This window comes from Gavialis gangeticus, unplaced genomic scaffold (genome assembly GCF_001723915.1).
Source record: "Gavialis gangeticus isolate Ggan-Ray unplaced genomic scaffold, GavGan_comp1, whole genome shotgun sequence".
NCBI lineage: Eukaryota > Metazoa > Chordata > Crocodylia > Gavialidae > Gavialis > Gavialis gangeticus.
Window position 1 is genome coordinate 86,100,404 of NW_017729025.1, and position 12,891 is coordinate 86,113,294.

The 12,891-nt window shown below is 41.6% G+C and overlaps 1 protein-coding gene across 1 annotated transcript in view; it reads left to right on the forward strand.

Moving 5' to 3' along the window:
* The window catches only part of STARD9 (StAR related lipid transfer domain containing 9), a 259,017-nt gene that overhangs the window by 193,495 nt on the left and 52,631 nt on the right, over positions 1-12,891 (forward strand). The window contains exons 20-21 of the mRNA XM_019519085.1: positions 786-895; positions 5,947-5,994. Coding sequence (XP_019374630.1) covers positions 786-895; positions 5,947-5,994 — 158 coding nt within the window. The remainder of the gene's footprint in view (positions 1-785; positions 896-5,946; positions 5,995-12,891) is intronic.

Sequence of the window (12,891 nt, forward strand, 5' to 3'; positions counted from 1 at the left end):
TATACATCGTGGGGTTTTACTACACTAATCATTTTTGTAAATGGGATAAAGGATTAAACTAAATTATTTTAATCCTTATATGTTTGTCTGATGAATTTTTTAAAGTACTGCCTGATAGCTATTATTATGGAAAGTGTCCTTTATAACAAATACTTTACTACATTGCTTGCAAAAAAATCAAGGTGAAGTACTACCCAAACTGAAATAACCTAGAGTAGGGGTGATCAACCCCCAGCCCACGGGCCACATCTGGCCCCTGCCATGTGTCTTACAGCCCACAGGGCTCCCCACAAGTCTGGCCCTGTGTGCTAGATCAGGCACTCAAGATGGCACGGGGACCTGATCCTCACATGTAAGGGAGAGGCTATCCAAGGGCCTGAATCCAGTGCACAGGGTAGGGCAGGGGACTGATCCTGGCTGGGTGGGGGCAGCATGGGGCCTCGGGTCCCGATTCCAGCAGGGGTGGGATGGCATGGGGCTTCACATGATTTGTGCGTGTGGGACCAGCTGAGGCCACACAGGGCCCAATCAGGATGTGTGCATCCAATCCTGGTGTGTGTGATTCAGTGTAATCTGTGGACCAGCCCCAAGATGCTCATCTGGCCCACAGGCCCAAAACATTGTGTGACACTTATCTAGGTAGGCTTGCTGGGACAGGTGCCATGTCTTTATTCTAAAGCATAATAGGTAATGGTTAGCAGGAGTGACAATGATGACGCTAAGTTAAAACCTCTTAGGTTGTCTTAATATTTCTCCTTCCTGATCCTATATTGTGCTTTTTATAGATTAGTGAGGGCTCTCCCATTTTGAGCCATGGAGCTCTGGACTGGCTAAATTTGGATAGAGATTTCATTTCTTCTTCTACCTATATCTTTTCTCCGCTTGAAAAAGAAAGGTAAGTTAGAAGATGTATTCACCTAGATGGAACATGTCTAAAACCAGGATCCATTTGAGCAAGAAATAAGATGCGTATAGAGCAAAAGCCATCATAATTTTATTTTTTTGCTTACATTTAAATAATGATACCCACCAAGAAACTACAGGGTAATTAATTTATCTTACCATAGTATTATAAAAATCACGAAGCAACATTAAAAAATAGTTTATTGAATGCCATGCATACCCATCCCACCAACAACTTTTAAGAAAGAAAAAAAAAGAGATAACAGTATTAAGATCATAGGAATGTTGGGCTAGCAGAGACTTCAAGGAAAGATCATCCCTGACTAAATCATCCCAGCCAAGTGTCTGCCTAACCTGTTCATGAAAATTTCCAGGGATGGAGATTCTGTAACTTCGCTAGGCAGCCTGTTCCTTGCTTGACCACCCTCATAGTCAAAAAATTCTTCCTAATCTCCAACTTAAATTTCCTCCACTACAGCTTGAGGCCATTGCTCCTAGTGCTGTCCCATACAACCACAGAGAAAAATCTTTCTTCATCCTCTCTATAATTGCCCTTTAGGTATTTGAAGACTGTTGTCAAATACCTGCTCAGTCTCCTCTTCTCTGGGCTGAATAACCTTAGTTCTTTCAGCCTTTTTCCAGTCTGTCCACAACTTTCTTCAAGTGTGAGGCCTGAAAGTGGACACACTATTCCAAGTGAGGCTTTACCAATGCTGAATAGTGTGGAAGAATCGTTTCCCTTTATTTGCAAGTGACACTCCTTGTAATACAACTTGGTATGCTTTTGGTTTTTGTGGGTTTTTTTGGTTTTTTTGGAACAAGAACACACTGTTGGCTCATATTCAGCTTATAGTCTACTGCAGGGGTGGTCAACCTATGTCATATCTGCCATGAGTAGCCCAGGCATCTTTTGTATGTGGCATGCAGCAGGCTGGGGAAGGTCAAGCAGCACAGCATATGATAGATCTATCATCTGTGAATTTGTCCAGTCCTGTTCTGAACCTGTCTATGCTATTTGGCTCTACCTGGGAGCACAGGACAGGAAGCAGAAAGCAGAGCAGGCAGGGAAAGGGGCTTGGAGTGGTACTCAGAGGTCACAGGGCTTTTGTGGCACACCTACCAAAAATGTTGGCTTTACTGGTATGCTGTAACCCCAAGATCTTTTTCTGAAGTACTACAACCTAGCCAGTAATCCCCCAGCCTGTTTCTGTGCATATAATTATTCCATCCCCAGTCCAGGACTTTGTACTTGTCCTTGTTGAATTTCCTCTCATTGATTATGGACCATTTTTTTCATTCTAATCAGGTCATTCTGGATCCTCACCCTGGACTCTAGAGGAGTGGTGCTTATGGTTGTGGCCCTGCTAGGCAGATAAATGGCCTGGGACCAGTCCACAGTTTGGGCTCTGGGGACCTATGCCACCACCACCTGACTGGTATTGGGCACTGGGAGCCCTATATTACTCCTGCCTGGCCAAGTTCAGACTACAGAGGCACCATGCCTACACCATCTCTGCCTATCCAGGATCAGGCTCTAGGGCCCTGTGTACCCAGCTTGGGCCCCATACCACCCTGCATGCCCCATGTAGCATAAAGAGCTAAAGCCCTCAGGGCTCTCCACAGTTCTGACCCATGGGTTGGGGGTTGAGCACCACTGCTCTTGAGTGTCTGCAACTCCAGCTGACCTGATATCCACAAATTTCCTAAATATAAATCAGTTCCATCATCCAAATCATTAATGATGTTGTTAAACAATCCTGGATGCAGGGCAGGCCCCCAGGGAGCACCACTTAATACCTCTTCCCAAGTAAACATTGAGCCATTGATGACCACTCGTTGAGCATCATGATCTATTCAGTTCTGTGTACATGTAACAGTACTTTCATCTAATCTCTGTTTCCTTAGCTTGTTAATGAGAATGTTGTGGGAGACTGTCAGAAGCCTTGCTCAAGTCAAGGTATATCACATCCTCTGTTCACTCCCCATCCACAGAGTCTGTTACCTTCCAATAAAAGGAAATCCAGCTGGTCAGGCATGACTTGCTCTTGGTGAACCCGGCTGTTTCTGATCGCCTTGGGTACCTATACACTAGCAGCGAGGCTGCTCCAATGCATTGTAATTACAGTGTGTTGGAGCAGACTTGATTAACTGAGTGCACTGGAATATCATAATTACTGTGCTCCAGCAGATTCCAGCATCTTATGTATCAGCATCCCCGTGCTGAAGAATAGAGGTGGGGGTGCCTTAACTAAAGCTTATTCAATGAGCTTTAGTTAAAGTGCCCTTGCCACCATTTTTCAGCATAGGGATGATGAATACTCAAGATGCTCTGGGTGCTTTAATTAGAGTGGCTCTTGGAGTTGCTCTGATTAAAGCACCTGCCCATACTCCCAGAGCATGTATATAAATGCCGCTTGTTTTTTTCCCCCCGGTGCTTCAGTGCAGATTACATGAGGACCTGCTTCATGATCTTTCAGATATCAAGGATAAACTGAAATGTCTGTAATTCCACAGATCCTCTTTCTTCCCTTTCTTAAAGATAGGTACTATATTTGCCCTTTTCTAGTAATTCAGGACCTCACCTGGCTTCCATGAGTTCTGAAATAGGATAGCCAATTGCTCTAAAATTACCTCAGCTTACCCTTGGGTGCATCCCATCTGGTCCTGCTGACTTGAAAGCATCCAGCTTCTCTAAAATAATACTCAACCTGTTCTTCCACTACTGTAGTCTGTTTGTCATCGTCTCTTTTTTTTTGCTGACAACTGCACTCATCATCTGCTAGCTGACCTTATTTGTGAAAACAGAAATAAAAGGCATTACATGCTGCAGCCTTCTCTGCATCCATACCTAGATTGCCTTCTGTATTCCATAAGGGACCTATCGTTTTTTGTCTTCATCTTGATATACCTGTAGAATCCCTTTTTAAATGCCTTTTATGTCCCTTGCCAGTTGCATCTCAAATCATGCCTTGGACTTCCTAATTTTCCCCCTGTCTGCCCTTGCAATATGCTTATTCTTCTTCCTGGGAATATGACCCAATTTTTACTTTTATAGGATTCCTTTTTAAATTCTAACTTGCTGAAGAAATTGCTGTCTAGCTAGGTGGTTATATTACTGCATTTCCTTTTCTTACATTTCATCTGTATAGCTTTCTCCTGTAAGATGATGGGAAGAATGTAAGAGCATTGCTTGGGCATGCAGGGATAAAGTCAGGAAGGACCAAGTGAAATTGGAGTTGCAGCTAGCAAGGGATGTGAAGAGTAACAAGAAGGGCTTCTACAAGTATGGTTGGTAGCAAGAGGAGAATCAGAGAAAGTGAGTCCCTTACTGAATGGGAAAGGCAACCTTGTGACAAAGGATGCAGAAAAGGCTGAAGTGCTCAATGCCTTTTTTGCCTCTGTTTTCACAGGCAAGGACAACTTCCAGATTGCACTGGGCAGCACAGCTTGGAGAGGAGGTGAGCAGACTTCAGTGGTGAAAGAACAGGTTAGGGACCAGTTAGAAAAGCTGGACGTGTACAAGTCCATGGGGCTAAAAGGAATGCACCCGAGGGTGCTGAGAGAGTTGGCTGATGTCATTGCAGAGCCATTGGCCATCTTCTTTGAAAATTCTTGGTGATCAGGAGAGGTCCCAGATGATTGGAAAAGGGCAAACACAGTGCCCATATTTAAGAAAGAGAAGAAGAAGGATCCAGGGAACTACAGACCAGTCAGCCTCACCTCGGTCCCTGGAAAAATAATAGAGCGTGCCCTTGCTGCCACAAAGGTTAATGGCATACTGGGCTGCACTGGTAGGTGTGTTGCCAGTAGGTCAACGGAAGTGATTTTCCCCCTCTATTCAGCACTGGTGTGGCCACATTTGGAGTACTGTGTTCAGTTTTGGGTTCCCCACTACAAAAAGGATGTGGACAAATTGGAGAGACTCCAGCGGAGGTTGACAAAAATGGTGAGGGGGCTGGGGGACATGACTTAAGAGGAAAGAGTGGGAGAACTGGGTTTATTTAGTCTAGACTAAGAGGGGATTTAATAGCAGTCTTCAAGTGGTGGCAGATGACAGAACAGGGAGCAACGGTTTCAAGTTGCAGCAGGGGAAGTTTAAGTTAGGTATTAGGAAGAATTTTCTCACTAGGAGGGTAGTACAATACTGGAACTAGTTGCCCAGAGAGATGGTGGAAGCTCCTTCCTTGGGGTTTTCAAAACCTGGCTAGACAAAGGTTTGGCTGGGATGATCTAGTTGAGGCTGGTCCTGCTTTGAGCAGCGGGTTGGACTAAATGACCCCTGAGGTCCTTTCCAACCCTTACTTTCTATCATTCTATGACTTAGTACTAGTTAGTTTACTAATATAAATACAAAAAGATGTAAAAAGATAACATCACAGTTGCAAAGTCAAACACTGAAAAATTAGGAAATGCTAGAATAAAGAGTTCCCAGACAAGCTTAATTTGATTCCTTGCGAGTATGCATTATGGCACAGTCTTTAACTGATGCACTGGACTTTAAAATTTTTAGACAGGAATGTGTAGTATTATACCAAGTAATGTTCTTTTTCCAATTTACATTGAAATCATATAAGATGGTCAGGGTATCCTCCATAGGTTTCCTTTATAGGAGGAAATGTCCTTCTTATTTGTGAACACATTTTCTGTTACTAGCTGTGTTTGCTGAAGAAAACCATCAGTCTCTTGTTTCTTTTGAGCAGTTGCTCTCATTATTCTTCCTTTTCAGTAGGTAATAATAAGCCCTGCTATTGTTGTCATTCATTGTATGTCACTTAACCTTTCTGGATAGAGCAGGATAGTAATATAATCATCATCATCATCACCATCTTATTCCAAACAAGTGAAATTGCTCATATCCTTTGAAATACAACCCTGGCTAGAGATTCAATGCAAGATCTATAATACAGAAGTAAATGAAATTTACATACTCTATAGGTCCTGTAATGGTCCACTGTAAATGGTGAGACCTCATTAGACACTACAGACTATATCTGAGATAACAGTATAAACTAATACATTCTTTCAATATAATTATTTCCACAGTCAAGAATGTTTAGACCATGAGGAACACCAATGTTCTGCAGAAGTGAGGTAAGAAAATAATTCAAAGTTAATATAAGATAATTCCTTATGTCATGAGGCCTGCACAGGTCAAATGTGTATGCAAAACTCACGCAAACCTAGATCTATGAGTTTTAGGGAAATAGATGTGGGCATACTTTCATCCAGCTTCTCCCTTTGTAACTGAATTGCTATATATAAGCTAGGTGTGGGAATGCTCCAAATTTCTCAAAGGAATAACATTGTGGTTTCCTTACAAAATATTGTAATCATCTAATATGGTTTCTTAAACATCTTCATCATAAATTAGAGTAATTAGGTCCATGTCAAAAGTGTGCTCATTTTCTGGCCCTACTAGCTCTGCAAACCCCACATTCCCCGTGGGCTTTCTCTGTAGCAGAAGGTAATCTGGACGGTGGGATTTTTATTTGACCTCATCATGTTGAAATAAGGATCATTTACACTTGAATTACAGATGAGATAATACATTTAGGATGCTATTCTTATTTCACATTTTATACTCTAAGCTTACCAGGTTTATTAAACTCAAGTTACAAGAGAGACTAATCTAACATTCTGATTCAGAGCTGTCCAACTGGCGGCCTGTAAGAGTTCATGTGCAACTGCTCCTACTCAGAGGCTTCTATTTAGCTGCTGCCCCCCTTATCTTTCTGGCTGTTGCCACTGCAGCTGGGGTCTCGACTCCCCCTACCATTCCATCAGCTTTCACTTCCTTTTCCTGCCCCAAGGAGTGGGGTGGTGCAGCCCACGGTGCCGGGAGAGTGAGTGGCATAGCTCAGTGGTGTCAGGGTGGGGAGAGAGCAGGTGGTGTCTACATATGCAGTGTGTGGGAGTTACAGCCTGGGAGCTTGTGGCTCACACAATTGCAGCCTGGTGCGACTTGCGGGTCACGTAGTCTCCAGCCACGAGACGTTGGACAGCACTGTTCTAATGATTCCAGTCTCAAAGCTGTACCGACCAATTGTTTTTGTATTTTTTCATGCTGGAAGTACAAACCTATTGCAACTGGTCCCACAGATCTTGGCCATGTGTTCTCAGGATTCTTTTTTAGTCAAACTGTAAATGAAAACACTGCTTTAGAGGACAGGGAGGAAAGGATGCAGTAGTCCAGATGATGTGAGCTATGGATTCAAGTCCTCAAATAATTCCAATTGGTGTAAGACAAAAACATTCCTGCTAAATGAAATTCATCCTGCACCAAGTCTTCTTTAAGTTCTATTTTGAAAATTCAACCAGATCTCTAGCACTATATAGGCTTCTCTTGGAGGAGAGCAAAACTGCTTCTAATGTTAAATTCAAATTTCAAAATTAGGATTTAATCTGCAAATTCTCTTTAGAGTTGCGTTGTTACCTTGCTGTTTGCTTGGCTGCACTACTGACCTAACCAGGAATTCTGCAGCTCAGATTTGTATCCCTAATTGTGAGCCAGCTAACAAAAAAAAAAAAAGTCTTTAAATGGACACAGATCATTGAACAATATTACTACTAAAACAGGGGTTATAAAGAAGGTCTTGATCATGCTGATACCCTTCATCCCATGTTACATGTAAATATGAAACCTGATTCTGGTTATGTCAGTTTTGAAAATAATAATAATACTGTATTTACTCAAATATAAGATGACACTGAGTATAAGACAACCCCACAATAATTAGATTCTATATATAGAAAATTTATAAGTTTGTTACCATTTTTCAGGTATAGAAGCTAATATTTGAAGGTTTGCTTTGAATTTCCCCCATCACACTACTACAACATGGACTATAAATCTCAGGGATCAGGTAGTCCCCTTGCCCTTTGCTCCACCTCCAACATCTTCCCCCTTCTTGGTGTCTCTGAGCACATGGAAGTAAGGGGTAAATCTGAAAATACTGAACTAGAAATAAACATATATGTAGTAATTTGTAGGGGTGTGCAAAGTGGGCTGTATTCAATTTGGATTCAGCCCGAATTGGGGACAGTGATTCAACTCATTGATTTGGATCACTGTCCCTGATTTGATTCAGCCGTATCTGAATCTGAAGATTCCATGCTGATTCAGAGAACCAGCAATTCGGACATAGATGCAGCTTTAAATGTTTTTTCTATATACTTCAAGATACCAGGTGTAGCTCATGAACCCTAAAATGCTGGGGTAGATATAGCGTCCCACAGGAGCATGGGGGGGGGTCCCCCACATGCTCGGCAGTGGCCCCAGAAGTGAACCAGAAGTACTTCCGATCCACTTCTGAGAGTGGGGGGGGCACGCCCCCTCCCTGGTTCAGCTATCGGCCACAGGGGGACCCTAGACCTAGGAGGCACCAGTTGCCAAGTGGACACGGGGCGGGGGGGCCCTGTGTGTTCTCCGGTGGACCAGGAAGTGGACCAGAAGTGCTTTTGGTCCATTTCTGGGTCTGCTGCCAAGCATGCTGGGGATCCCCCTGTGCTCCTGTGGGATGCTCCATCTGCCCCAGCATCTCAGCATTGACAAGCCACCTGGTACCATGAGGTATGTAGAAAAAACATTTAAAGCTGTCTATGTCCGAATTGCCGAATCTCTCCAAATCGATTCGGAGAGTTCCAATTCGATTTGGAGAGATTAAAGGGTCTCCTAATTTGATTTGGATTTGGAGATTCAGCCACCAAATCGGGCCAGATCTCCACTGAATCGAATCAGGGACTGAAGCTTTGCATGGCTCTAGTAATTTGCATAAAATTACTACAGATACCCATTGACTTAGTTCGTCCAGAATTGATGCATTTTTGAAACTGATGCAAGTTTTAGCATAGGTACTCTATAAACAAACTTTTGAGCATTTCAAACCGTAGTGACCCCACAGCTCAGAACTGCTCAGTATGTGTGCGTACTCCAGATACTGCCTTCCTCCCCCACACCAAAAAAAAGGTTCATGAGCTAATTGTCCCTTCACTCCTGAGTAGAACTGGGCGTTCCTGTCATGAGTCCTGGGATCCTCCAAAAATTTATATGAAAATGAGCTATTGGACAATCTGGTTTGGCTCCACCTTATAGAGGGTGGGGCCACACTAATTATATGCGACAGTCTGAGAGGTGGGGGTCACAAAAGGATTCTGGGTGATCTGTTTGGGGGCCCATTTGGTGATGTTTGCCAGATATTTAAGGCTGGTAAAGAAACAGGAATCATAGGAAATGGGAGAGAAATATGGAGCTCAGCTGTGGGAATGAAAAGGAAGTAAAAATATATGCAGTGTAGTGGCTCACCATGATGTGAAAAAGAGTTGGTATTGAGGGGGGTGAATGTAGCTATTTTATTGCATTCCTTGTAGCTTACTCAAGTGGATTGTACTGACATATTGTTGTGGTGGGTTCCCATCAGCATAATCATTGTAGCATTTTTGGTACTCAGGAGACGGTATCTGGGTTGTCTGGTCCTGAAGGCTTGGTGCCAGTTCCTTGTGGGGGGATTACCCACCTGTTTTTTAAGGACTACAAAAAAAGAGGATTCTCGTCAGTATATTTGCCCAACGTGGGCTGTGTGTTTTATAGTCATGTTCAGTGCTGACTGCATTTAGGCAACTTCATAGTTGCTTTCCATTATTGAGCTTGTGCTGCTTTTGGCAATAGTTTAATGATAGACAATGTACTTAATGAGGTTTTATTTGTATGTGAATGTAAGATGAGGAGCTTTTACCCCCATGCTGATGGGCTGGAAAGGGGAACCTCCTCTTGTATCCAAGTAAATATAGTATATAGGGTCTTCATGAAGTCCTTGTGCACTTTTAATAACTTAGGTTGTGCACAGGGACTTCATGAAGACCCTGTATTATTGCCAGTGGAGCCATAGCAACATAAAGCTTGTGGGAGACTAAGATTGGACCTAATTAAAAAGAATTACACACCAAACGAAACCACATACCACTGAGGTAAGATCTGTGAACATACATTGATGATGCATTTTTAGCTTCCTGCAGAAATAATACATTTATACATACTTCTAAAGTACCGCTATCAAACTGTTGCAAAAAAAAGAAGCTAAAACTGATAATAAGACCTTTACTTCATAGAAAACTTCAGTGGCATTAGTTCATTTAATTTAAAAGGGGAAAGAAACTGAATAAATGGCTTATGTACAGACACTGTAACCTAGACTTGTGTCTTACTCTGTTGCAATGTGGTTAACGTGGAGAATTTCCTATTAGTATTTGTAAAATAATGCTTTTTAATAACAGCATTCAATTGATGATCTAAGTGTGCTTCACAAATATAAACTGAATAAGCCTTGCAGCATCTCTGTAGTATTTAAAGGATAACTTCTGAAATTCAGTCACATCTAAAATGGAATGGAACAGTATAGCTTGCAAAATGCTTAAACAGACCAATTTAGTGGAGGAAGTGAAGAACACTGTATCCGGGTGAACTCACAGGGGGAAATGTTGGGAATAGAGTGTAATTCCAACTAGCATAGGAGTTTTTAAGGAAGTCGGTGTTATGTCTTCAGCAAAAATATGTTGTGTCTTGAGTCAATGGAGTCTTCATTCTGAACTTGAGACAGAAGAAGCAGGATAAACTTAATCTCCTAAACAATGCACATCTCTGATTGCTGACCAGAGAGGTAGGCCTGTTTTATAGGGATGCTTTGAGGAATTGTTGCTCCTGACTACTGCTGTTGGATTTTTTGGAAGTAGCTGAAGTTAATTGTACACTTAACCATGCAATCACATTAGTCAGTAGGATTTTTTCTTTCCCTTTTAGACATACCAGTTTGTTAAATACCTAAACAACTTTGTTGCATCATGGGTGGCTCCCCTTCTGTACTTTTCATAGATTTCATAGACATTAGGGCTGGAAGGGACCTCAAAGATCATCAAGTCCAGCCCTCTGCCCCAGGGGCAGGAAGTCAGCTAAGGTCAAAGGACCCCAGCAAGATAAGCATCCAAGCATTTCTTGAAAAAGTCTAGAGTAGGTGCCTGCGCCACATCTGGAGGGAGTCTATTCCAGGTCTTGGGGGGCTCAAACAGTAATGAAATTTTTTCTTATGTCCAGCCTAAAACAGTCTTGTAGGAGTTTATGACCATTAGTCCTTGTTTTTCCTTGGGGCGCTCTGGTGAACAGACATTCTCCCAAGTCCTTATGTACATCTCTTATGTACTTATATGTTTCAAGGGATTTCTCTTTGTGTACTTGTCTCCAGGGACTTGCATATGGAAGTACTGCCCATTTATAGTGAAAATTGTTTTTCCTTTTAGTTTTACCTTGTGTTGCCTCGTGATTGGCCATTTCCTCACTTTTCCCTTTCTGTTAGTGAGTGGTTAGGGGACTGGTTTAAGAGCCAAGAGCTTTACATTATATGATGTACATGAAAACATTTGTATAGTTGTTCCTATGCTGGTCCTTTGCAGCTGCCGTAGTCCTGGTCTGCTGTGTATTACCCTGAGGCTATGGTGTGGTATGTAAAAGGAGCCTTCTGATTGGGCAGAGGTTCAGGGGAGTGGATAGAGTGGAGAAAAATGCAAATCAGTGAATGGGTTTGGAATCCTGACTTATGATGCTTTTAATGCAAGCCTGCCTTCCTTTGCAAACATATAATAGTGGCTTTTTAAAACATATTTCTCTTTATTTTTTTAAGCCAGAAGTCAATGATTAATTGAAGAAAAATATAACTGGAATCTAGGCAGGCAGAGAGAAGGGAAAATATTCTAATTTGACTGGTTTTTTTTCTTTTACTACATAGGTCAAACTGCAGTGTTAAGGGACTTTTTCTTTCTGTAGAAAAAATGCTTTTTTGCTTGAGTTTCTTGATTAGAACTGTACTCTTGTATGTCAGGGAGCACTCAGCTTCATTACTGGGCTGTCGCTGCCATAGTTACTGAAAACTGCATTATGCTGTAGAAGCCGCCAGCCTCTGCATCAGTCTTTGAAATGTTTGGGGAAGAGGGGAGGTGAATTGCACAATAGGATCCCAGAAAGCTGACGACAAACAGGCTGGAGGAACCGTGGATCCACAGAAGGTTCATTTAGTGTGCCCAATGCAAACTTTGTGGATAGAGAGATGAGACAGTAAAGCAACCCAGCTATGTTGGTATACTATGAAGATTTTCTCAGTAATATGTTGTTATTATATTTAGTTTAAGGTTGGTATCTTTTTTGCCTGTTTTCTTAATAATTTTAAAAATTTACTTAGAGGAAAGGGAACTGTTAATATTCTTATTGTATTTGCTAAATCTGCGTATATATGAAATTCTATACAGGGACACTGCTTCTCAGTATTTTAGCCTGTTTTTTTTTTCTTTTTACATGCTAGTCTTGTCATCTTAGGTTTCTGTATTTGAGGAAGATGCTCTGCTCTGCAAAAAATGAAGCTGACTCTCCTTTGTTTTTTGGGGCGGGTTAAATATTTTATTTACTAGGAAAAAAGGGACAGAAGCATAGGGGGAGTTTGTTGCTGTTTGAAATACAGAGACTCAGAACCTATTGATCAAGTCCAAATCTTGTTTGTTTGTCCAATTCAGGGCATATTTCAGTGAAATAATGAAACCACCTGTACATATTTCATTTAACTATTCATATTTCCATATTTATATGTTCATCTGTTTTTTGTAACATAGAATTAGCTTATTTTTAGTTATTATCTATGTTTATACTTACCTGATTAATTGATCCCTATATTGTCTATTTTGGTATATTACTACTAAGTATGTTAGTATTTTATTTTCATATTTGGCTTTTTTTTCTTCATTTGCAACTCCAATTTGCACCATCATTTTTCAAAAACCAGCAAGGGTAAGTCGAGGTGACTGTAACATGGTCAGATGCAAAAAGGAAACATTTTGCATTCACATCCTTGGTTTCTGCTGACTGTGGAGTGACACATCTGAATCCCAAATCTAAGCAAATCACATTTTCAAGATCACTAGCCTCATTGTCAGTGGAAAGGGGCTCCATTTTCT